Source organism: Mesoplodon densirostris, chromosome 16 (assembly GCF_025265405.1).
Source record: "Mesoplodon densirostris isolate mMesDen1 chromosome 16, mMesDen1 primary haplotype, whole genome shotgun sequence".
Lineage (NCBI taxonomy): Eukaryota > Metazoa > Chordata > Mammalia > Artiodactyla > Ziphiidae > Mesoplodon > Mesoplodon densirostris.
In genome coordinates this window covers 50,288,169-50,313,963 of record NC_082676.1, presented here as the reverse complement: position 1 = coordinate 50,313,963, position 25,795 = coordinate 50,288,169, and the positions used below count along the sequence as shown (strand labels likewise).

Genomic DNA, 25,795 nt, shown 5'->3' with positions numbered 1-25,795 from the left:
TAGCACTTTTCTATGTATGGGAAGTGGCAAGAGTCTGGGCTAATTGAAGTCATTCCTTTGTTATGCACCTTAACTGTCTAGGGCCAGTCTCCTGTTTTCTCCATCCTGAGTCCCCTTAGGGTGCACTGTAGGGGGAGTGGCTGCAACGGCAGAGGGTTTGAAGGCCACAGCATCCTTTGTGGCAGGTGACATCTTTTGTCCACAGATCCATCCTCAGGCTTTAGCAGTGAGCGGTGTTCGCCAGTTTTGTTTTCCCCCTTTGCTTCCTGTGGTCTCATTTCCCTTGTCCTTCTCCACCTGGTTGGCCTGTAAACTAGCAATTAGACTTCGGACCCTTACTCTTGACTCCCATGGCAGTGCGCTTGACTTCCTAGGGCCCATGGGGCCATGCATGCTGGGGCCTGTCTGATGCTTAGGCATGTCCCTTGGACATTTGAAAATTGCTCTTTGGAAGGAGACTAGGTGGAGCCAGTGAGAATGGGTTGCAGGGATGCAGGGATGCAGGCAGAGACCAGCGAGGGCCTCTGGTCTGGGGTGGGCGTGGAGGGTGGCTATTGATTCTTGGCTGCCGCCTCTGAAGCTCAGCTCTCATTGGGGCTGGGCAGGGTGGACTGACGGCTCCCTTCCCTTCCCTTCCCTAGTACCCTGTGCGTCCAGTCTCGATGACCTATGATGACATTCCGCACCTCTCAGCCAGGATCAAGCCCAAGCAGCAGAAGGTGGGGCTACCCTCTTGGATGGAGGTGGAGGGAGGGGAGGGGTGATAGCGTGGGAGCTGAAAGAATCCAGGAGACAGGCCTTTTGGGGGTGGAAGCCCAGAGGAGTGATTGGAGAGTTAGGAAGAAAACCAGCAGCTTGCAGGGCCTTGAAAGCTGCAGGAGGAAAAACTTCCAGAAAGAAGCGGGGTGGGCAGCTCCAGAGAGGCCAGGGAGGAGTGAGGCTTGAGATGAATTAGAACATGGGGTGGGGTGGACCCACGTTCACAGGACAGGGCAGGGCCAATGCGAAGAGGGCACGATATGGGGAATCCAGTGCCTCTCAGGGCTAGGGTGACAGGGAACAGGAGACATGCCTTTCCTCGGGCACCCGCAGCTCTAGGCCCTGTTGCCATGTAAAAAGCTGTACCAGTATTGCCAATTCTGCTGACTTTTCAAAATAAGTTGGAAATAAGGATAAAAGAGCAAAGCTCTTGAGCTTTAAATGTTGGCACCTGATTTAGATTTGGGGGAGTGGAATTGTAGGTGCGGGCAAGCAAAACTACATGAACCCCCTCCAAAAAAAAGCACTCTGGCTCTTCTGTTGGAATTTGGGTTTGTGGCTTTTGTGTGGACTGAAGCCTAGGGGCCCTCGGAGAGGGATGCTGTCAGTCCTGCTTCTGGGCAGGGACTGGGGTTAGGGAGGTGGGCATGGTGGGTTTGAGGGGATCCCCTGAGGGCTGTGCCTTGGGGTCCTCATAGCTGCTGGGGGTGTTTGGTGCCTCCAGGTGGAGCTTGAGATGGCCATTGACACGCTGAATCCCAACTATTGCCGCAGCAAAGGGGAGCAGATCGCGCTGAACGTGGACGGGGCCTGCGCTGACGAGACCAGCACATACTCCTCGTGAGTTCCCTGAGGCCTCCGAGCTTCACGTTCTTCAAATACGAGCCTTCAGAGCCCTCAGAGATACCTAGGCCTTGTGCTCTACAGCTAAGCTCCCCACCAGCGTCCCGTCTCTGCATGGCTGGGCCTGGCGCAGACTCGTCCCCGTGGGAAACGTCTTCCCTCCCGAGATGGCTCCTCTGACCAAGTTCTTCCTGGGCCGAGAGGCAAGCTGGCCCCTCCACGGGAGAGGGAGCTCCCACCCACTGCTTGTTTCTTGGGCTGCACATGAGGTTTCCTCATCCCCAGCTCCCCTCCTGTGGCACCTGTGGCCTGTCCTGTGGCCTTGGTCTCTGGCAGTTGGATTTCAGGTGTCTAGGGTTGAGGGGGCTCCGCCTACAGGCCCAGGCCTGGAGCTTCCTTCCCCTTGACGTCCATCCTCCCTGTGCTTGTAGGAAGCTGATGGACAAGCAGACGTTCTGCTCTTCCCAGACCACCAGTAACACGTCCCGTTATGCTGCCGCGCTCTACAGGCAAGGTACCCGCGCTGGACATCCCTGGCTGCCATGGCTTGTGAGGGCTGAGTGGGTGGGAGGGAAGCAGAATGGGGGCTGGGACAGGAAGAGGACATCCCGAATGCAAGATACCCACAGAGGCCAGACAGGTTGTAGAAATGACAGATTGTCAGGGGAATGGAATTTGGCCACCTCAAGGGACTTTTAGCTTGAGACTACCATACCCGATGGGGTGGAGGTCCAAGGTCATTGTCCTCCTGGGACACAGACACACACAGCATAACCTTTTGGACGGGGTAGAATTTTGTCTTAAATACAAGGTACTTAGGACCCAGTAATTCCATTCCTAGAAAAGCATCTACGCAAGAGAAGTGAAAACACGTCTCCACACAAAAACTTGTATGTAGGTGTTCATAGCAGCATTATTCATGGTAGTGAAAAGTGGAAATGACCCAAATTCCATCAGCTGATGCACGGATAACAAAATATGGTATAGCCATACATTAGAATGTTGTTTAGCCATAATAAGGAAAGAAGTACTGATGAGCACTCCAACATGGGTGAGCCCTGAAAACATTAGGCTAAACGAAAGACGCCAGGCACAAAGGACCACACGTTACCTGATTCCATTCATGTGAAATGTCCAGAATAGGCGAACCCATAGAGGCAGAAAGTAGACGATTGGTTCCATAGGCTGGGAGGAGAGTAGAATGGGGAGTGACTGCTGATGATGGGTACAGGGTTTCTTTCTGGGGTGATGAAAATGTTCTAAAGTTGATTGTGGTGCTGGTTTACTAGTTTGTGAATATGTTAAAATACATTGAATTGTATGCTTGAAATGGGTAAATTATATGGTATGTGAATTATATCTCAGTAAAGCTATTAAAAAGTACAAGGTTTCTATAAGTATTTAGAGCTTATAAAGCAATAAATGAAATTTGAGCACTTAGGAAATAAACTGTGATAGAATAAAAGTAACGTCAAATAACTATACTCTTCTATTTTGAACCCAAGTCTCAAGGGTATAGTTCTTTAAAGCCACATTCCTTGCAGCCAGGCCTAGTCACTTACTTACTTCTCGTCTCAAGCATTCTGCTCCCTCTGGAGTCCCAGAGAGCTTCCACAGAGCCTTAGTGTCTGTCTGATTTCTTTTCTTTCAAGGCTACATTGGCTTGATTGAAATTGATTACCTTTGCACTGCCTCCCAGTGCACAGGTCTGATTCACAAGAGAAAGTCACGATCTTTGCCAGAGACGGCGTAGACACTCCTCCACTGGGCTCCGCCAGGCCTCCTCTCCAGCCCCGTTTGCACTAGCCAACTTCTTAACAGGACGGGTGGGATTTTGACAGGAAGAGGTGGGAGGATGAGGAGAAGAGATCTGGGTGTGTGTGGGGTTAGGGAGGCGCTGAGGGTGGTCTGGCAGAGGCCTGGCGGGGGGGAAAGAGCAGGGCATTTGTGGTGTGGATGAGCGGCTCAGCGTGGCTGGACCAAGCAAGTGCGGGAGGGCAGTGGGGACCGGGGTCGGGAGGCCCTTGAATGCCGGAGGAGGAGGCTTTGCAGGCAAGCCTTAAGGAAGTGACATTGGGTGGAAGAGTCTGCGTTCATGTCTTCATCTGGTTTGTGTGCTTCCTGTGTCCGGCACAGCCAGATGGGGTTGGGAATGGCCATCGGCCTGGTGGTCCCAAGGCTCTAGGACTGGGGGCTAGAGCAGAGGTGGGAGGCGGTTTGTCAGTGAGCCGAGGCCTTTAGGGGAGTCTGGGGCCCTTGGTAGCTCCCTTGAGCCAAGCTGTGTGGGTCAGCCTCAGCTCCTAGAGTCAGGTCCAAGCCCTTCTTCCTCTGCCAGGTGAGCTCCACCTGACACCTTTACATGGCATCCTGCAGCTGCGGCCCAGCTTCTCCTACCTGGATAAGGCAGATGCCAAGCACCGTGAGAGGGAGGCAGCTAATGAGGGTGAGCTCTAGACCCCCAGCCCTGCTGTCTGTCTGTCTGTCTGTCTGTCTGTATATGTTAGCAGGATAGGTTGGTCATGGGAAGAAGTATGAAAGGGACGGCTTACAGGATCCTTAGCAGCATCCCTGGCTGCTACCCACTGGATGCCAGTAGCACCCACCCCCACAATTTTGACAACCAAAAATGTCTCTGAATTTCCAAATGTCTCCTGGGGGGCAAAATTGCCCCTAATTGAAAACCACTGACTTAATGCAGCTACCTCGGTCCAGAAGGAGAATTCACAGGCTCCGCTGCTTGAGACCTGCCTGGTGGGACGGGTGGAGAGCCTCCAACAGAGGCTGCAAGCAAGGCTTTTTCTTTTGCAGCGGGAGACTCTTCACAGGACGAGGCAGAAGAAGATGTGAAGCAGATCACGGTGAGCTCTGGCCCCGAGAGAGAGTGCAGCCTGGGAGGCAGGAGGGCCAGCTCTGTGGCTCAGGTTCCTGGAAGCAGCAGGAGTGGGGGGGGGTCTGCACAGAACGTGGGCTCTGGAGCGAAACAGACAGAAACAGAGTCCATGCCTTAGAGCCTCCTTGCTGGGCTACCTGGAGGGATAATTGAACCTCTGCCCAGCCTGAATTGGGTGGCAGTGGGAAATGCCCCAGATGTGAGGTTCTCTGGCCTCCTGGCGCCCCAGGCCTGAGGTTGTGGACCCGCCCGTCCCCCCCACCCCCCCAACCAGGTGCGGTTCTCCCGGCCTGAGTCAGAGCAGGCCCGCCAGCGCCGTGTGCAGTCCTATGAGTTCCTGCAGAAGAAGCATGCTGAGGAGCCGTGGGTCCACCTGCACTATTACGGCCTGAGGGTGAGCTGGGGTCCCTGGGCGGTGCTGACACTGGCCAGGGTGGGGTCCTGGAAGAAAAGCCCCAGTGCCTTGGAAGTGTTACCTGGTGGCCTCATTGTCTCATATCTAACTTCTTTCAGATTCAGTCGTAGCCACTTGGTAGTGCCACAGGGAGAGAGGTTAAGCCCTGTGAGCAGTTTGTCCTCCCTTCCCACCTACTGTGTGCCCCAAGGGAGTGAGTCTGCCACGTCACTGGTGGGGGTTGTGGCCCCCCAGGCACTCCGTGAGTGTGAGCATCTTGCCGGGCTCAGTGAGGCTGTGTTTGGTTACGTACTTTTTTTTTTTTGCGATACGCAGGCCTCTCACTGCTGTGGCCTCTCCCGTTGCGGAGCACAGGCTCCGGACGCGCAGGCTCAGCAGCCATGGCTCACGGGCCCAGCCGCTCCGCGGCATGTGGGATCTTCCCAGACCGGGGCATGAACCCATGTCCCCTGCATCGGCAGGCGGACTCTCAACCGCTGCGCCACCAGGGAAGCCCTGGTTACATACTTTTAAGTATCGTGGGTCCTGAATGAAGGCTAGACGCTTCATCGGCTGCTCCGTGGAGAATCAGCCACCTGTCCCATGGCTGAGTTCACTGTGCACCTGCCAAGGGTGATTTTTACTGTACTTGACTTAGAGCGCAGTCCTCGAAACTGTGTGTTGAGTAAGGGAAGCAATTGAATGTTAGCTCACAAAGACACCATAGACAAGGGCTCTGCAGCGTTTTTCTGGAAGAGGAGCAGCCCCTGATTATTCTGAAAGAGATTTGTGTTGACAGAGCCTTACACTTTGGGTCAGTCAGACTTCCAGAAGCTCTGCTATTTCCTAGTGTGTAACCTTAGGCAAATTACTTAATCTCTCTGAGCCTCAGTTTCCTTATCTGTAAAATGGGAATACTAGTAAGAGTACCTAATTTCATAGTTATTTTGGGGATGAGATGAGTTAGAGTATGTATACAGCCATTGGAACAGGGCCTGGCACATAGTAGATGCTCAGTGAATGTTAGTTGTTATTTTTATCATTGCTTTCAGTGTTCCTGTATCAGACAGGGCACTGAGGCGTGGGTGCTGGGGCTGTGTAGTCATAAAGGCAGGAAGGTAGTTGGTTGAGTCCACATCGCAGAGGCCTTGAGTGCCATGCTCAGGAGGTTGGATTGATCCCGTGGCTGGCCTCAGAGCAGGACAGTGGGTGGCTGGAGCAGAAGGTGATGCAGGGGTGAGAACTGGATCACAGAGGGAGGTCTGGAATGTTGGCTGAGGTTCCTCTCACACCCTATTCCTCCCCAACAGGACAGCCGCTCTGAGCATGAGCGCCAGTACCTGCTGTGCCAGGGCTCCAGCGGGGTTGAGAACACAGAGCTTGTCAAGTCACCCAGGTGAGACTGGCCAGCCCAGGGCTGCTGAGGGCTACTGAGCCCGACGCTGGCCCCAGGAGGGTCCCTCTGTTGTGGGTCCTCCCTTGGGACTGTGGCCCCTTCTGTAACATGGGGGAGGGATGTGGAGTAGCCCATCATCCTCCGGAGAGGGCCAGGAGGGGGTGTGGGAGTTTGAGGGGGCTTGGATACAGCCTGGTTGGGGGCTGGGTGGGACAAGGACAGAGCCCTGGGAGCTGCTGACCCCGTTCTCTCCTGCCACAGTGAGTACCTCACGATGCTGATGCCTCCCAGCCAGGAGGAGGAGAAGTGAGTAGAGGGGCTGAACGCCTTCACCCCCCTTCCCCTTCCCACCCCCTAACGCGCCCCTGGCCTCCTAACCCTTTGCATTTGTTTTCAACAGAGAAAAACCCGTGGCCCCCAGCAATGTCCTGTCCATGGCCCAGCTGCGCACCCTGCCCCTAGCTGATCAGATCAAGATCCTGATGAAGAATGGTGAGTGGGCAGCCCTGCCCTGCCGTCTGGGGGGCCCCAGTCCTGCCATCTCCTGGGGAAGTGGAGTTACGAAAGACTTAAGGACCAAGGGGCGAGACCAGAGGCCCCACTACCCAGAGCCCGCCCAGCTTTACGGCTCTGGCCTTGTCTGGAAGGCGCACTAGAGCTGGTGGCGGGCTACCTCAGATGGGCTGCAGGTCCCTGCCACCTTTGCCACTCCCCTGCTGTGTGAGCCTGGGCAGGCCACTGGCCTTCCTGAGCCTTAGATTATTTATCTATAAAAAGGGACTAAGATAGCTCATGGGGCTGAGGTGAGGATTCAGAGGTGAGGCCTCTAAAGGGACTGTACAGAGCCTTGCATGTGAACGTGAGCTACGTTCATTTTCACAACAAAGCGCGTTCACTTGCACTACTTTGTGGCGCCCTTGCCAGGCTCCGCACCGTGGGGATGCTGAAGGCCAGAACCTTTAGGGTGGACGTGAGCCTTGAACCTCAGAGTGGAGTCCCAGGCCCTGGGCTCTTCTGAGGTGCCAGCACCAGGGGCTCCGAGGTCTGAGTGGAGAGGGGCGCTCCCAGGGGGAGCCAGGCCGCTGGCCTTGCTGCAGAAGACACGGGGCCTCCCCAGGCCCTGCCCCTTCTTCACTTGGGCTCGGGGCTCGGGTCAGGGAGAGCAGAGTACGGTGATGAAGTGCATGAACTTTGGACCCAGATGGCCTGGGTTCAAGTCCTGGCCATGCCACTTACTAGCCAAGTGATCATGGGTGAATTTTGAAACCTTCCTGGGCTGAGTCTTCCTCATGAGGCACGCCTCGGTCTTCCAGTGGGTGTTTCCTCCAGGGCTCAGTGAGAGGCGGGTGCCTGCCCAGAGTAAGCAGCCAGTGAATGCCAGCTGTTACTGTTAGCACTGTCATGCTGGGAGTCTTATGTGAGCCCAGGCCCTTCTTGCCTTGTCTGATGTCTCCTGTGCCCTCCTCAGTGAAGGTCATGCCTTTTGCCAACTTGATGAGCCTCCTGGGCCCCTCCATCGACTCTGTGGCTGTTCTGCGTGGTATCCAGAAGGTGGCGATGTTAGTCCAAGGAAACTGGGTGGTGAAGAGGTAAGTTCATTTTAGCCCCTTAGTTGGGAGCGCTTAACCCATTTAAATTGAATGTTAAGTACTGATGTTTTGGGTTTAAGTCTACCTTAGTGCTTTTTATTTGTCCAGCTTACATTGCATTTTATATTCATTTTTACCTTCTTTTCTTGTTATTCCATTTTCCCCACTAACTTGGAAGTTATCCTTTCTTGACTTGGTGATTACCCTGCACATTTCACAGTTTAGTATTAGTTGCTGCTTTTTACCCTCATCCATGACGATTCAACGACCTTTAGAGTATTTTATATTTATCTTCCTCTCAACTCGTGTCATTGTATTTATATATTTTAATTCTGTTTTAAATCCCATAAGACATTATACTATCCAGTCAATATTTTTTAGATCTGCTGATGTATTTGCCTTTTTATTTTGCTCATCATTCCTTTTGGCATCTCTGAGTTCCTAACTGTGATAATTTCCTATTGCTAAAGTGAAGGTCTGCAGGTGATGAATTTCTCTGGTTTTTCTTTATCTGGAAATGTCTATTTCACCTTTGTTCTTGAAGGATATTTTTGTTTGTTTTTAATTTTATTGAAGTATGGCTGATTTACAATGTTGTGTTAAGGATATTTTTTACTGAGTATAGAATTCTAGGTTGATTATTTTCTTTCCACACACTAACGTAATTTCATTGCAGTTTGACTTCCATTGTTTTTATTGTCTGTCTAATACATGTTCCTTCGTTTCCCTCTGGCTGCATTTAAGATTTTCTCTTGCTTTGGCTTCCCAGGGCTCGTTAAGATGGGCCTAAGTGGGAATTTCTTTTTATGTATCCTGTTGGGGTTCATAGGTCCTGAATCTGTGGCTTGCTGTCCTTCAGTAGTTTCTCTCCTCCTGTGATTCCTCCTCTAGACCTTGCCTCCTCCCTAGACTGTCAGTTTCTAGGGGTAGGGACTGTCTGTTTTGACTCTCCCTTTATCCCTGGTACTCAGTATAATGCCCGGCAAATGGTAGACCCTTGGTAAATACGGTGTGGCTATGTTTTATGCACACTTGAATTATATTACTTCTAAATTGTATAATATAAAATACTTGAATACTCACTTTTTAGAAAGTGTGAGGTACAGTGAACAATCTGTCAAAATGTAAATTGTTCCAAATTTTTAAAAAAGTTATTCATTGCAAAAAGTCCATCATTTCACAGATGGTTGGCCAAGTGAAGTGCAAAGTCATGTCACTGCCACATGGTGATGGCCTTTCCCTGGGAAACGATGCCCAGCATGCCTTGTGGGTCCTTGCAGCTATTGTCTTATGTGACACAAGTGTTTAATTACGAGGACCTTCGTGATGGCACATCACTTGTTAAATGGGACACTTATGTGTATTTATGCTGCGGATGGATGAAATCCAGGAGGGACCATCCCATTAGCCCCCTGAGGATGCTCGCCCAGAGGAGGCACGGAGACTTGCCAGATGTCTGGCAGCCGGGCAGCCACCGAGCTGGGGTTTGAGCTCCCCCAGCACCGCTCATGCCCTGGCGCTGCTGCCCCATTCAGCTTATGGTCTGCCCGTCCCTGGGACTTGAAGGTAGGCCCTCCTGGGCCCTGTGTGTTCTGCCACACCCGCGGGTAGTGGTCCTTCCATGCCCTGTCCCTCGGTGTTCCTGTGAGGAGGTGATACAGGATGCTCCCATCTGTTGAGTAAATGCGTCTGGACGGCTTGTCCTGTGCCCTGCACTGTGCTCTCATTCAGTGCTGTCCCTGTCCTCAGGAAAGTGGGCCGGGGGGACGGGTGGGGCAGGCACCATTACAGCCCAGCGCACGGACCACACTATGTACTTAGTGGGTACCTCCTCTCTGTGTGGCAGAGATGGGGCCAGGGCCCTGTCCCGTAGAGCTTTGCAGGAAGGGTGGACACAGAGCTCAACCTTGAAGGAAAGTAGTAGTTGGCTGCCAGGTGAGATTGAGGAGGCGAGTGGGGCGGGGAGAGCAAAGGCGCCCCGGGCACGGATCGCCAGGGACGTGTGTGTTTTCCTGGGCAACAGGGTCTGCGTCTGGACTTGGGGTCAGGAGACACTTTTAAGCCTTGGTGCCTGTTCATTTGCCCTTGAAGGTCCCTGAGCCTTGAGTGCTGGTCCCATTCTCTCCAAAGGCTTCAGCCTCACCCGTGCTTGGGGTCTGTCTGGATCGCAGTCCCTGACCCCTCCTGCCTCAGCTCACGCTGCTCCCCCCTTCCCTTTCAGCCAGTGGTAAGGCCTTGTGTGTTGCTTTACAGGTGGGACTTGCTGTCTGCCAGAGTCCTGGGCTCACCTTGTCTGTCTCTGAGCTCCTGGCCCCTCCGACTATGTCAGGGCCCTTGGGGCTGGGCCAGTGTGTGAGGGGGCCGTTGGGAAAGGGGTAGGAGGAAGAACTCTTGGATCCAGGCTCCCAGGGAAAAGGGGAGGGTCTGAGGGGAGCGGTTGGGGCCCAGGCCAGCACTCGCCTGTGTTGGAAAGAGGCCTGAGCTTCCACTCGGAGCCTGAGGGGGTGGGGGGCAGAGGGGCTGAGGACAGGGACTGACCTGCCACCCTGTCTCATTGGCAGTGACATCCTGTACCCCAAGGACTCTTCTAGCCCTCACAGCGGCGTGCCTGCTGAGGTGCTCTGCAGGGGCCGAGACTTTGTTGTAAGTGCCCAGGCTCTCTGGCCTCCCGGGTTGGGGCATCATGGGAGGAGGACTGGGGCAGCACAGAGCGTCCCGGACCTTCGCCCAGGCAGTGGGCAAAGAGCAGGTATGTGTGGCCAGGGTGGGGCTGGGGGGAGTGGAGGGCTCTGGACTCTGTGCCTTTCTTCTCCTTCCTCTCAGACCCTGGAGTCTTCAGCTTCATAAGAACCTTTGAGTTCCTAGCCTGGAGGTTGCAAACTGGAGTCCCATAGGTAGATTCTGGCCAAGGAGCCATTTGACCTGAGTGGTGTTTTTAAAATGTTGACTTAGTTGTCTGTTTTTACAAATCACAGTCATGATTCAAACTAGATTTCTGTCGTCATGAATAATTGGACAGTCTGGTACCACTGGACCCGCACCCCCAAACAGCACCCTCTTTGAGTGGGGCTCACGCTCCCCAGTTCACAACCGCTTTCCTCGTGCATGTTTCCTGCACTGTTGCTGTGGGCTTTTTGCAGCTCCTGAGCTGGCTCACGCCTCCACCCCGTCACCCTGTCTGCGCCCCCAGCCCTTATTCAGAGCTTAAGTCCCAGCCAAGGCATCCCTCCCAAAGGCCTGACCCCTGAGCTGCTGGGACCTGCGCTGCCTCCCTTGACCTTGGCAGTGTGCTTTGAGTTTGCTGCAATCTGTCTCCTTGGAGCTGTCCGTGGTGACCTTGGTGAGCTCATGCGCAGACCTGATCACACCAGGCAGCCCTTAAGCTGTTTCAGAGAGTGCCTCCGTTTTCTCTTTTCCCAGCTGGGGGTCCCAGCTCCTGTGGGTACTTAGCGTCCAGATACCTGTGTGGCTTATTTTCGTCTCTGGGGGTCCGGGTGCAGTGGCATCGACTCCCAGGCTCGCCTTCCACACGTGTGCCACTCACCCTCAGCTGCCTGTGAGCCCTCCTCTGTTCGCGCAGACACCATCACATCTGGGGGTCTGGGAGAGGGTCTAGTCAAATCTGAGTTGTAGGTGACATACGGGCAAGGTATCCCCCATCCCAGGGAGCTTCTGTGGTGTGGAGTGGGTCCAGCTGCCCTCCTGGAAGAGGTGGCCCAGGAGGTCCTTTGCAGAGGAGGAGATGGAGGCTCAGAGTTGAAGTGACTGCCCTCAGCCGGGACCCAGACCCAGTCTGCCTGACACCCAGGCCGGCTCAGAGCCGCCGCTTTGTGCCCTCATCCCAGGCTCCCAGGACAACAGCAGGGGTTTTGGGGACAGGCCTAGTAGGATCCCTGCCTCCTGGAAACAAGCTTCTTTTTCTCCCTTAGATGTGGAAGTTCACGCAGAGCCGGTGGGTGGTAAGGAAAGAGGTGGCAGCGGTCACTAAAGTAAGTGAAGTTCTTCTTGATCCGAGGCCCGGCCCCACTACTGGAGGAATGGGGGCTGGGCGTGCCTCACCTTTGCCCCCCTCTCCCCAGCTCTGCGCGGAAGACGTGAAGGACTTTCTAGAGCACATGGCCGTAGTGAGGATCAACAAGGGCTGGGAGTTCATACTGCCGTATGACGGGGAGTTCATCAAGAAGCATCCAGATGTGGTCCAGCGGCAGCACATGCTGTGGACGGGCATCCAGGCCAAGTAAGAGCTTGCTGGGCGGGATGAGGGGGAGCCAGGCAGAGGAACACCAGGTTGTCCCCAGCCACCTGCTTCCAGCGGGGAGCACAGCCTGGCTGCATCTGGGGCAGGAATGCAAATTTGGGGCTGTGTGCACCCCTCCTCCACTCAGGTGGACCTTGCTGCTCGGTCCCAGAATCCCCCCGGCAGAGACCTGGCACAGACACGCCTGCTGATCCGAGCTGACTCGAACTGACCCGCGTCTGTTCTGAAGGGTCGGGAAGGAGGGGAAAGCACTGAGCAGCGGGAGCGGGGGCTTGTGTGGCCCCAGGCAGGCTGGCGGGGGAGCAGCTGGGGAAGGGAGGGCTGGCCAGCACTCCCCGCCCCCGCCGTGGGGCTCCGAGCCGCCGGGAGAGACCGGCGAAGCTCCAGGCGTGCGGCGTCTTCAGGGACTAGGATGTCCAGGGCTTAAGGGGGTGTTTCTGCTGGGAGGCAGGTGACGTGAGGGGACACGGTTTAAAGTTAAGAGGGTCGCTCTTCTTTTCAGATTAGAAAAAGTTTATAATCTTGTGAAGGAAACCATGCCAAAGAAGCCGGATGGACAATCAGGTGTGGAGGGGTGTTGGCTGGGTGGGCCCCTAACCCTGACACTGGCTCCAGAAGGGGTACTTTTCTGGAACTAGTCAGGGCTCAGCCTGTGGGGGGATATGAGGGGGTGTGGCTCGTTGTTGGCTGTCCTTCTGTGCCCTCTTCCCTCAGCTGGAGGCTTGTCCAGTGGCAGAGCCTTGGCCTCAGGGACTGAGGCTTCTGGGTTCCAGGGCTGTGTCTGGGTTCCAGGCTGCTGAGATTTCTCGCCCTCTTGGGTTGGCAGGGATGCCGGTGGCAGGGACTCAGCAGTAACCCACCCTGGCTGGGGTCTCTGAATGTGGGAATCTGCTTTTCCTGGTTCTGTTTCTTCCCTCATTGTTGGGGTAGCCACATTCCTTCTGGGTAAGGTGGGGGCGAAAGGCAGGCTGGGCCGCTTGCTTCTGTGCCAGCTGGCTTGCATTTTCCCTGTCCCCTTCCTCTGGTCAGCAGGGTGTCCCCATCAGGATGGAAGGGAACGTCTGTGGGGCAGAGGGGCCGGGGCCCTTCATCTCAGGCCCTTCCCTGTACGGTCCCTACTGTCCTGAGCAGCCCTGTGTCTCTCCGCAGGGCCTGTTGGGCAGGTCTCTGGGGACCAGCGGGTCCAAGTCGCCAAAAGACAGGCCCAGCAGAACCACGCGCTGCTGGAGCGGGAGCTGCAGCGGAGGAAGGAGCAGCTGCGGGCGTCCTCGGTCCTGCCCGCTGTGCGGATCAAGGAGGAGCCCATGAGTGAGGAGGGGGAGGAAGAGGAAGAGCAGGGGGCGGAGGATGAGCAGCCCATGGACACCTCGCCCGGCGGTGGCCTCCACAGCAGGCTGGCCAACGGGCTGCCTGCTGCGCGGGGGGCAGGCGGGGACAGCTTCAACGGGCACCCGCCCTCAGGCTCTGCTGGTACCCCCGTGGCCCGGGAACTGAAGGCCTTCGTGGAGGCCACCTTTCAGAGACAGTTTGTGCTCACGCTGAGCGAACTCAAGCGCCTCTTCAACCTGCACTTGGCCAGCCTGCCCCCCGGCCACATGCTCTTCAGCGGCATCTCGGACCGCATGCTGCAGGAAACGGTGCTGGCCGCCGGCTGCAAGCAGATACTGGTGCCTGTAAGTAGCGCCTGCTGGACGGGCAGCACATGCCCCCTCGGAGGGCTCCTGGGTCGGCAGCATCTTTCCTGGCTGAAAGTGGCTGTGGAGAGAACCTGGTACCAGAGTGGCCTGAGCCCTGCCGGCTTTGGGGGAAACAGCTGTTTGTAGGGTGCACGGGGCAGGGGCACCTGGGAGACTGTTGGCCTCGGTGTGAATATCGGCTCCCACGTGGTTGCTGGGTGTGACCTTGGGCTGGTCAGCCTCTCCGCTCTGCACCCTCATCTCGAGTGGGTGAATGTTAGTTTTTGTGTCAAGGGGCTTTGGTGAGGGCTGAGTGGGAGTCTGAAGGCCATCACCTGTTGGCTTGGCACACAGCAGGGCCTTCCTTGGTCACGCCGGCTCTCCGTCCCGGGGTCTAGCCCCCTCCTGTCCCGGCACCTCCCTCATTCCTGTCAGCTTTGCCGTTTTTCAAGATGATTTGACTTCTAGTATCATTTGATCTTCTTGCAACCGTAGATGAAGAAGCCAGAGTTTCAAAGTAGAATGAACTTGTTTAAAGGTCACATACCCAGGAAGTGATAGAGCTGGAAGTTGAACCTCTGTACAGTGGCTCCAAGTCTTAAATCCTTTCTGCTTCAGCTGAGATGAGCTGGCCCTCTCACCAGAGCCCCCAGCTGTGCCTGGGCTCCTGCCGGTGGGCCTCCCTGCCCTGGAGGCTGGCTGACCAGCGTGGCCCTGTGGCCTTTCCATTAGCATTTCTGGTGCCAAGTCTGCAGGTGCAGGGCGGGCCACCCCACCCCACCCCCCACCCCGGCCCTCCCCGCCCGAGGCTTCTTGTCCCGTCATTGGAAGGGGCCCTAGAGGGGAGGAAGTGCAAGAGCAGATGGACCCTTGGAGACCACCTCCCTGCGCTGAGGGTGAAGCATGCCAGGCTGTGGCCCCAGGGAGGCTCTGCCCGTCATTCTCTCTCCCAGGCTCTGTCCACACCTGGCAGCACGTGGGGTGAGGTGGGGCTGTGTCTGCTTCCTAACAAGGGAGCGCTGACGTCTGCAGTCTAAGGTCAGAAGCACCTGCACCCCTGGGTGATGTGAGGCAAAGGCCCATCCCTGTGTACGTGAGGAGCAGAAACTAGGACGAGAGGCCCTGGGTCCCAGGTTGGCTGGGGTGTCCCGGGGGATCTGGCCCTCGTGGCAAGGAGCCTCCTTGGTGAGCTCTCTACAGAAAGTACTGGGCTTTGGGGGCCCTGCCCTGTTCGGAGCCACCCTTGTCCACGTAGTAGACGGGTCCGGTTATCTGCAGACTCGCCTTTTGCTGACTGACTGAGCCAGGCAAGGGAGAGGTGCCTGCCTGATGTTAGCCAGGCCATCTTGTGCTGTTGGAGTGGATAGAGGGCGAGGGGCATGGAGTGGGCCACCCTCGGGACCCGTGATCCTGCATCACGGTCATGTCCAAGGTGGAATGTTCCTGTCCAGCCTTGTTTTTCTTTATACAAGGGAGCTGAGGCCCAGGGAGAGCAAGTACACTTGCAAAGACTTGAGTTTAACTCCTGGTTCTGCCACCTGTTAGCTGTGTGACCACAGACACTGAGTGAACTCTCCGAACCGAGCTTTTCTCATGGGGAGTGGAGGCAGCAACGCCTCGCTTCCTCTCTGGTAGCAAATGACACTGTATATTTAGAGCCCCACCTGGGGCTCTACGTGGTAGGAACTGTTACTCTGGCTTGTGTTGCGGTGCCACTCCACCAGGCGCCCCTTCCTCCGTCCCCCTTCTCCAGGAACCAGGAGCCTGGGCCACCCTTTCCTCGGCCCACTTCGGACGCTGCTGAGCTGCGAGGCACGGGCCGCTTAGGGTCGGGCAGCCCCTCTAACCTGTACGGGCACGGCCCTTGTGGGAGGGATTGAAAGGAATCCTCAGGATATTCCTAAGGAGTTATGGGGGTGGGATGCTTCTCGGGACACGTCAGAGGGTTGATATTTAGGGTGGGAGGACGCTGGATGTTAAAGCAGAGAGGAGAGCTAATGCCAGGCTGATGGGAAAAACAGAAGCAGCCTCCTCCCCGCCTTACCGAGCATGTCCGCGGGCCGCGGGCCGCGGGCCGATGCGTCCGGCTCCTCACAGGAGCCTCTCTGCGTGCGGGGAGCGGCTGGTGAGGAGGAGGATGCAGAGGCAGGTGTGCAGCGGCCCACGGCCCACGGCCCACGGCTGGTGGGAGGCAGGAGCTGGGACTGGAACTCTGTTCCCAGAACTGGGCGGGTGCAGACTGAGGGCCCCGGGGGAGGGAGGGTCCAGGTGGTGAACACGAGATCGGCCGGCTCACACCTGGGCCTTGGTCAGTTTCCCCCACAGACGGCTGCTTCCCCGGATGAGCAGAAGGTGTTCGCCCTCTGGGAGTCTGGAGACATGAGTGACCAGGTGAGGTGACCACAAAATTGCAGTTTGTGAATTGCAGTGCCCCTGAGCTGCCGTCCTCCCCAGGAGCAGGTCGGTGTTCTGCAGAGGGTTAGACCTTTGGGGAGACCCAAAGTGCAGTTGTGTCCACTTCAGATTCTCCAGCCGCCCCCAATTTTAAATATTCTGGCTCTGTGTCTCTGTGTACTTCAGACATGCTGGATGTGCCAGTAGTGTGAGCCAAAACCAGTGGTTTCCAAATGCCAGTCTGGACCATTGGCATCAAAATCGCCTTTTAAAAAATACAGAGATTCCCAGGACTGACCTCAGAGATTCAGTTCAGTTCCATAGGGATGGGGTAGGGTCCTAGGTATTTAAGTTTCTGCAAAGCTTTCTAGATGATTCTGATGCCCAGGCAGGCTTGTGAACCTGTGATGGACCACATTTTTCAGGTGGCTGATGGCGGTAGGAATTAAAAGGATGCCTTATCGGATCTCAGGTGCTGGATCAGATCTCAGGTTAGAGAAATTGGTCGTTTTGCCTCTAGTCACACCCAAGACAGGAAGGGTCACGGGTGTCCAGTGAACAGAATATGAATGCAGCCAGCAGCACCTGAGGTCCAGAAGTTTTCCTTAAATCATAAGCTTGCCTGAGTTTTAAAGATTAAGATTTAATTGCTAAACTCCAATTGATCTGTCCTTTTCCAGGTCGTATCCCTCAGGTGTGGGGAGAAGGGGAGTGAGCAAAGGCCCCCACTGAGTTCTGTGTCCCCTTTTGCCTCTTAGAAGGGGACTGACAGGCAGGCTGAGAATACCAAAGGGGCAGGGCCTTCTGTGATGGTGCCGTAGATGGAGAGCAAACTGGAACAGTCTCTGTGTGCTTTTGGCCAGAATAGGTGGCATCTGGGTTTCCTACTCCTGAAGTACTCCAATAATTAAAAAGAAAAAAGTATAAGTGCATGTTCTTAAAAATAAGTAAGACTGAAGCTATATGGGAAACCATCTCCTGCCCTGCCTGATTCCCACTCCTCAGAGGCAGTCACTTTTTAACTACAAGATACCACCAAAAGAGTTCCTCCATTTAAAAAAATTATTATATATTTGCAAAACGTGCTTATCCTGCTCTCTGATGTCTCAACTTGATGTTATCAGTGGGCTTCCTGTTGTGGTGGATGAGGATGTAGTTCTCAGCTATGGGAGAATGTAGACAGGTGTGGGATGTGTTATGACAATTCTTTTTTTTTTTTTTTTTTTTTTCTTTTCTTTTTGCGGTATGTGGGCCTCTCACTGTTGTGGCCTCTCCCGTTGCGGAGCACAGGCTCCGGACGCGCAGGCCCAGCGGCCATGGCTCACGGGCCCAGCCGCTCCGCGGCATATGGGATCCTCCCAGACCGGGGCACGAACCCGTATCCCCTGCATCGGCAGGCGGACTCTTAACCACTTGCGCCACCAGGGAGGCCCATGACAATTCTTTTGTTAAGTCATATATCAATGCTTATGGCATCATGACTGGAAATTTGTTCATTGTAGAGCCAAATACCAGTAGTATCTACGATTACATTTCTTCTTTTTTTTTTTTCCTCTTTTTTCCAGCTTTATTGAAATATAATTGACATCATTTCTTCTTTATACTACTTCCTATTTTCACTTACATGGTTTTCTGAACACATAGATACCAAGAGTAGTACCGTTCTTGAGTCTGACTCCCCGGATGCCTCTCCAGCGGGACCAGCTCCATGTCTCTTGCTGGCTTGCAATCTTTTGTCTTCCTTGTTGCTTAATTTTAGCTTCTAAGGGCACAGAGGAGTTGTCTGCATTCTTCCATGTCTTAAAATGGCTTTCTTTTGTCCTCAGGTTTTATTATTTGTCTGGGACTAGGATTTTGGAGGGCAAATTATTTTCCTCTGAATTTAAGATCATTTTCCACTGTATTCAAGCTTTCAGAGCTGTTGTGCACTGACACTCTGTTCCTTGGTCTTTTCAGTTTGATCCACGCCCTTCCCTTAAACCAAACTACGGTTTTCCTCACTCATGTAGCACATCAGTGCAACTCCAGATGCACCCTGGTGTGGATTATTACTGTACTGGACAGTTGAGTCATTCTTATGAAGTTCTGTGATAGATTTGTAATTCCTGTACCTGTTTTTTTCTGTTCTTCCGGAATTCTTAGGTCATATGTTGGAACCAGTGGATCAAATCTTTTTTCTCTCATTTAATACCTTTTGTACTTTGCAGGGGGTGGGGATTTTGACTATCCTCTCTCCTTCCTATTTAGTTTTTCTTTGGGACGTAATGCTTTTCATGGCATCCTGTCTTGTGTGTCAGGACTTTAAGCCACTCACTCCTCATCCTGTTCTCTGTCTTCACGCAGTTTAGATGGTGGCTTCACCTGCCTGCAGAATCAGTTACCACTCCTGTTTTTTAATCACGAAAAAGTATGTCTGAATCACTCATCCTCTGCCGATGCTTCACTGGGTTTTTGTTCTTGTGGGCATATACCTTTATTTCTTCATTTTATTGGGGTCTTAAGAGGTGACAAATTGGCCAAACGTGTTTGTCTTTAACCAGAAGTCCTGAACAAGGACTTTGATCAAAGACTGCAGCGTGGAGTTAGGGGCATAGCCTTTGGGTTTCTTGTTCGGGGATGTTTCTCTTTTAGGTGATTATTTCCCATAATAACATGTTTTTGCTACTAAAGCATCGACAGGTTTTGCTTGAAATTTTTTCCAAAAATTACCGGGTACGCCGGAACATGATCCAGTCTCGGCTGACTCAGGAGTGTGGAGAAGATCTGAGTAAACAGGAGGTGGATAAAGTGCTAAAGGTACATCCATTTTGTGTATAATAATATCCGGAGGCTCCAGGCTTTTGCTGACTGTGAGCTTAAGACCGAGGGCGCCCACAGCTGGCTCCTCCGTGTCTTAGATAGAGGCTGACTGTGTGGAAAGGGACCTAGTCTCGTGCCTGTCCTACTGCTGTGTTTATAAATCAGGCTTCCTCTGGACTCCTCCCCAGCCAGTCGGGTCTTCAGCAACAGATAATTGGCATCAGTGTGGTTGGTATATGCAAAAAGACTAAATTGAATAAGATGTAAGCTCCATCTTAAAAAAATATAGTCATCCTTTACAGTGACAGGGCCTAGGTTAGAATCCTTACCCCACTCCTTTGAATCGTGTACCACTTTCATGGTTTTTGCCATAGCCACATACTAACTCTTGTGCTACTTGCTTTTAGTAGAACAATTTTTAAATAAATTTAGTTTAAAAAGGAATATATCATTTGTCTAGTATATGAAAATACTTAATTCCTGTTAAGCATTCCCTATAATGCCTTTATGAATTGACTCTGTGCTACAAATATCATACTTGCAGAAGCATTGGAACACTGAAAGCTGATGACAAATTCCCTGTATTCTAGTATTCTTATATTCCAGGTCCATAGATGCTGATGCTATTTATGCAGCACTTTTGTTCTGGTCAGCTTATTCAGTTTTTGTATTTATAGAGCACATTCATTGACAGTCCCTCACTCTTAAGATAACCCCTGAGGAGAGGAGGGGCTTGAGGCCCACACATGGAGGAGGCTGGGCGGTGACCACAGTGTCATGGTCAGGCAGATTCTGATCTCCCATTTGTGTTCTCTCCGTTAATCATAAATCAAGTTTTGATATTCTGCACAGGATGTAAGTAGCTCCTTTTCCTGCTAAAGTCTGCCCTTGACATGTTTCTCTATTCATAGGACTGCTGTGTAAGCTATGGCGGCATGTGGTACCTTAAAGGGACAGTACAGTCTTGACAATAGTTGCAAACCAGTAACCCAGTGAATTCAAGCCCAAGGAAGGACGGCAGAGCCAGCAGAGGTGGAAGTAGAGTCTCGATTGCTTCAGAAGACTTGGAGCAAGAGGAACTGACCATCTCGTGGCCTGTGGCACTGCACTGTCCAGTGGACAGAGGGGATCATACTCAGCCAGTGGCAGGGTCAGCTTAAGTTAGACCGCTCCCAGAAGAGACCAGCTGGGACCTTCTCTGCAGTACAGTTTGAAATTCCTGATGTATTTTGTTTATTATTTGGTTTCATTCTCATAATAAAGAGAGTGTATACTGACATGGGCAGGATGATGAAAATCATGGTTTAATATTTTACTTTCATACTTAATGCCAACAAGGTCTAGGTTATGTTTACAAGAAAACCTCAAGGTTTTTAATATTTAAAATGCCTAGAAGCCAATATTAAGTCTTCAATTATCTATCTGCTAAGACTTCTGCCAATTTCGTTAAACAAACCAACCAAATTGAATTGTTTTACTGTTGGTTTCCTGTGGCCATTTTACCTTTTAAAACAAACCTACTTTATGTAGCAGTCTCAACTGTTTACATGAACCATAGCAAAAAATCAGAATCAAATCCATTTATTCTTAATGTTTGCACAGGATGCAAGCAAAACCAGGTAAGTATGGAACAATGTATAAGTGAGGTCATCACACTTTGATGTAAAGAATTTATATTTTGTGTATTTTTAAAATAAATGCTAACACTAACGTGGCATCATGGTGCTGTTGTCTTCAGATGGTTACAAGAAGGCAATGCTCTCTGGTTTCAAAGCCTTGTATGTACACCGGAGGGAAGAGAACCAGCAGTACTGCCCAGTAGTGCTGTGCGGTCACATATGTAATTGTAACATTTTCTGGTAGACACATTAAGATAGTAAAAAGAAGCTGGTTAAATTTTAATGTATTTGATTTAGCCTAATATAGCTAAAACATCAACATGTAATAAAAAATATTAATATTTTCTTGGTACAAAGGTTTCAAGATCTGGTATCTTACAGCACTCAAAATTGGACTAGCTACAGCTTAAGTACTTGGCACATGTGGCTCTACTGACTGCTGGACAGTGCAGCCCTTAGAGGATTAGGAAAAAATAGGAGTAAGCCGGATTGGGCTAGATGTGAAATTTTGCTACAGTAAGACGTTTGCCATGGTCTATTTTGGGCAATAGAGCCACTACTATCTGAAAGTTTAGATGATGGTCTATGTGTATGTACCTCCCCCACCAAAAAAAAAAGAGAAACATCTAATATTTGGTAATGTAGTTTAGCAGGCTGATTGTATATTATGTTCTTGGTTCTAATTGTTAACATATGAGTCTGAAAAGTAAAACTTACAAAATTTTTCTGGATTGTGTCCAGCTGTCATATAATACTACCAAGGGGGAGGCCCCTTGTGGTACAGCAGAGACGGAGCAGAGCAGAACTGGCAGGGGTTGGGGGAGTCAGGCTCAGTAGGGAGTCAAAGCCTTAAACACTAATAAATAGAGATGAGTTAACCATTGAATTCAAATAGCTAGGAAAATGATAAAGAACATAGGAAATGTTTAAAAACAAAATGAGGTAAAAAATGAATGTAAAGTAAGATATCTCCGTAGTTACCAGTGAAGGAAAATGGCACAAGCTTGTATAGATAGTGAGATGGGAAAAGTTAGAGGAATAAGATGATTCATAAGGAAAATATAAATTACTTAACGTGGTTGGAAAGAAATTGCAACAGAGCAATTATTAGAGAAGAAAAGGGCCAGGGATTATCATAGTTGAATTATATCAAATCTTTATGAGGTAACACAAGGGTTAAACTTCAGCATGTACTAGGCCCCCAAATTCTTATCTAAGATCAGGCACAAGGCAAGGATGCCTACCGTAACTACTTCTGTTTAACATAGTGTTGGAAGTCCTAGCTAGACCAATTAGGCAAGAAGAAGAAAAAAATTGTTAAAGAAGAAGTAAAATTATGTTTGCAGATGGTATGATCTTATATGTAGAAAACTATAAAGATTTCACAAAAAGTCTGTTCCGATGAGTTCAGCAAAGTAGCAGGAAACAAAGTCAACACAAAAATCAGTTGCATTTCTACACACTAACAAGGAACAATCTAAAAAGGAAATTACAAAAACAATTCTATTTACAATGGCATCAAAAAAAATAAAATATTTAGTAATTGACCAAGGAGGTAGAAGATTTGTATAATGAGAACTACAAAACATTGCTGGAAGAAATTAAAGAAGACAAACGGAAACACGTGTTCATGGATTGGAAGAGTCAATATTGTTAAAATGTCTACAGATTCAATGCAATCCCTATCAAAATCCCAATGATGTTTTTTGCAGGCATAGAAAAACCCATCCTAATATTCATATGGAATCTCAAGGGACACCAGATAGTCAAAACAATCTTGAAAAAGAACAAAACTGGAGGACTCACACTTCCTGATTTCAAAACTTACTACAAAGCTACAGTGATCAAAGGCAAATAGACCAATGGAATAGACAGCCCTGAAATAAACCCTCATATATATTGTCAAATGGGAAAGGGCAGTCTTCAACAAGTGGTGCTGGGAAAACTAGACACCCACATGCTAAAGAGCAAGTTTGGACCCTAACGTAACATCATAGAAAAAGTTGACTCAAAATGGATCAAGGACCTGGATGGAAGATCTATAACAAAACTTTTAGAAGAAAACAACTAAAGAAAGAAAACAACTACACCAGATTTGGCAGTTGTTTCTTGCTATGACACCAAAGCCACAGGTAACAAAAAGTAGACAAACTGGACTTGGTGAAAAGTTAAACACTTTATGCATCAAAAGACTCAACATATGTATATGTATAACTGATTAAATTTGTAAAATAAAAAAAAAAATTAAAAAAAAAAAAATAAATAAATAAATAAATAAATGAGAATAACAAAAAAAAAAAAAAAAAGACTCAACAGAGTAAAAAGGCAACCCACAGAATGGGAGAAAATACTTGCAAATCATACCATCTAATGAGAGGTTAATATCCAGATTATATAGAGAACTAAAACTCAACAAGATAACCCAATTCAAAAATGGGCAAAGGACTGGAGCAGACATTGATTCAAAGCCTGGTACAAGCTGGGGGTGCCCTGAGGTGGTCCTGGCAGGCCAGCCAGAGCACTAGGTGGTCTTCAATCTGTAGCCTCCACTCCGGGACTGGGAGCAAGCAAGTGTGCATGCTGTTCAAGAGCAGAATTCTGGTTACTTCCAGCCGTCTGCTAAGACCCAGCGGTTGTCAAGCCAGCTAATGGGGCTCATCTCAGTGTCGGACCCCAGGGCTGGGGTGCCTAATATGTGGCTTGAACACCTCGCTCCCCAGGGCGGATCCCTGAACCTGCCCTGTGATATCCCCTCTTCTGGGTCACCTGCTATGGGTGCAGGCCTGGACTACATCAATTCTCCCTATCAGACTGTGTGGTTCTTTTTTTTTTTTTTTTTTTTACAGCCTTGGTTGTAGAACAGCCACACTGCTAGTCTTCAGATGGCTCTCAGTGAGACTATATGTGGTTGTAGTTTTGATGTGTTTGTGGGGGCAGGTGAGCCCAGGGTCCTACTCCACCATCTTGATCCCACCTCCCAGCGTTATTAATGGGTATAGAGTTTCAGTTTTAAAGAGGAAGTGTTACGGGGATGGATGGTGGTGGTGATGGTTGCACAACATGAATGTATTTAATACCTCTGAACTGTACACTGAAAAATGGTCCAGATGGTAATTGTGTATTTCTACCACAATAAAAACAAAAACAAAAAACTCGAAGTTCAGATGGCTCAAAGAATCGTCAAGCACAAAAAGAAAGTGTTTAAAGATTAATATAACTACATAAAAGTATTGCTTGGCAAAATGCCAGTAACAAGGTAAGAATTAAGATAGAGTATTTGTAATTTCTAATTGCAAAAGTGAATTTCCTAAATACTAGAGCTCTTTTTTTTTTTTTTTTTTTTTTTGCGGTACGCGGGCCTCTCACTGCTGTGGCCTCTCCCGTTGCGGAGCACAGGCTCCAGATGCGCAGGCCCAGCGGCCATGGCTCACGGGGCCAGCCGCTCCGCGGCATGTGGGATCTTCCCGGACCGGGGCACGAACCCGTGTCCCCTGCATCGGCAGGCGGACTCTCAACCACTGCGCCACCAGGGAAGCCCCACTAGAGCTCTTAAATAAGAAAAGTAGGAGGCAAAGGACAATACAAAAATGGCTTTTAACAGATTAAAAGCTATTCAACCTTATTAATAAAAGAAATGCAAAATTAAAAGGAAACACCATTTTTTCTTCTATTAGTTTGGCAAGGGTCATAAAGTTTATTGGCATGGCAACAGGCACATGAAAAGATGCTCAACGTTGGTAATTATTAAAGAAATGCACATCAAAACTACACTGAGGTACCACCTCGCATCAGTCAGAATGGCCGTAATTAAAAAGCCTACAAATAAATGCTGGAGAGGGTGTGGAGAAAAGGGAACCCTCCTATACTGTTGGTGGGAAAGTAAAGTGGTACAGTCACTATGGGGAACAATATGGAGGTTCCTCAAAAAACTAAAAATAGAGTTGCCATATGATGCAGCAGTCCCATTCCTGGGCACGTATCTGGAGCAAACTAATTGAAGAAGATACATGTACCCCTGTGTTCACAGCAGCACTATTTACGATAGCCAAGACGTGGAAACCACCTAAATGTCCATCAAGAAATGAATGGATAAAGAAGGTTTTATATATATATATATATATATATATATATATATATATATATATATAAAATAGAATACTACTCAGCCATAAAAAAGAATGAAATTGTGACATTTGCAGCAACATGGATGGACCTAGAGATTATCATACTAAATGAAGTAAGTCACAAAAAGACAAATACCATGTGATATCACTTATATTGGAATTTAAAATATGACACAAGTGAACTTATCTACGAAACAGATTCACAGACAGAGAACAGACTTGTGGTTGCCAAGGAGGAAGGGGGTGGGGGAGAATGGATTGGGAGTTTGGGATTAGCAGACACAAACTATTATACAGAATGGATAAACAACAAAGTCCTATTGTATAGCACAGGGAACTATATTCAATATCCTGTGATAAACCATAATGGAAAAGAATATGAAAATAATATATAGGTACAACTGAATCACTTTGCTGTACACCAGAAGCTAACACAACATTGTAAATCAACTATACTTTAATAAAATGTTAAAAGATACATGGTTCAGTAAAAATGGAAGATATAGTATACTCCTATTTAAAAATATGGGGTGGGGCTTACCTGGTGGCGCAGTGGTTAAGAATCCGCCTGCCAATGCAGGGGGACGTGGGTTCCATCCCTGGTCCAGGAAGATCCCACATGTCGCAGAGCAACTAAGCTCGTGTGCCACAACTACTGAAGCCCACGCGCCTAGAGCCCGTGCTCCACAACGAGAAGCCACCGCAACGAGAAGACTGTGCACCGCAACGAAGAGTAGCCCCCGCTCCTGCTCGCCACAACTAGAGAAAAGCCCACGAGCAGCAACTAAGACCCAGTGCAGCCAGAAAAAAAAAAAAAAAAAAAAAAAACAGGGATGATAATGAGCATACTTGCAAGCATATACCAACAAACTGGTAACTAGTTGATTCTGGGGAGAAAGGTTGGGAGGTCAGGGAAGATGAGACAACTTACCTTACAAACTCTTTGTACTGTTTGAAAAAATAATGTTTTACCCATTAATCCAATTTTGCCATTGAGCAAAATTAGATTCAATGCTCATTTTAACATCTGAATACTGTAAAATGTCTTTCCTAT

General features: G+C 50.3%; 1 protein-coding gene across 4 annotated transcripts in view; it reads left to right on the top strand.

Moving 5' to 3' along the window:
- POLR3E (RNA polymerase III subunit E) overlaps nt 1-20,275 on the top strand; it is a 31,740-nt gene extending 11,465 nt beyond the window's left edge. The window contains exons 4-21 of one of the 4 annotated variants that reach the window (XM_060120596.1): nt 642-719; nt 1,484-1,599; nt 2,034-2,116; nt 3,938-4,045; nt 4,411-4,460; nt 4,767-4,886; nt 6,197-6,282; nt 6,544-6,588; nt 6,683-6,774; nt 7,751-7,871; nt 10,433-10,514; nt 11,801-11,860; nt 11,951-12,108; nt 12,632-12,693; nt 13,279-13,802; nt 16,119-16,196; nt 18,870-18,995; nt 19,910-20,275. In XM_060120596.1, the coding sequence (XP_059976579.1) occupies nt 642-719; nt 1,484-1,599; nt 2,034-2,116; nt 3,938-4,045; nt 4,411-4,460; nt 4,767-4,886; nt 6,197-6,282; nt 6,544-6,588; nt 6,683-6,774; nt 7,751-7,871; nt 10,433-10,514; nt 11,801-11,860; nt 11,951-12,108; nt 12,632-12,693; nt 13,279-13,802; nt 16,119-16,196; nt 18,870-18,995; nt 19,910-19,966 (2,046 nt within the window). In that variant the 3' untranslated portion in view covers nt 19,967-20,275. Of the gene's footprint in view, nt 1-641; nt 720-1,483; nt 1,600-2,033; nt 2,117-3,937; nt 4,046-4,410; nt 4,461-4,766; nt 4,887-6,196; nt 6,283-6,543; nt 6,589-6,682; nt 6,775-7,750; nt 7,872-10,432; nt 10,515-11,800; nt 11,861-11,950; nt 12,109-12,631; nt 12,694-13,278; nt 13,803-16,118; nt 16,197-18,869; nt 18,996-19,909 lie in introns of those variants that run through there. The other 3 variants (XM_060120598.1, XM_060120597.1, XM_060120599.1) reach the window with 3 other exon arrangements.
- Nucleotides 20,276-25,795: the final 5,520 nt, after the last annotated feature.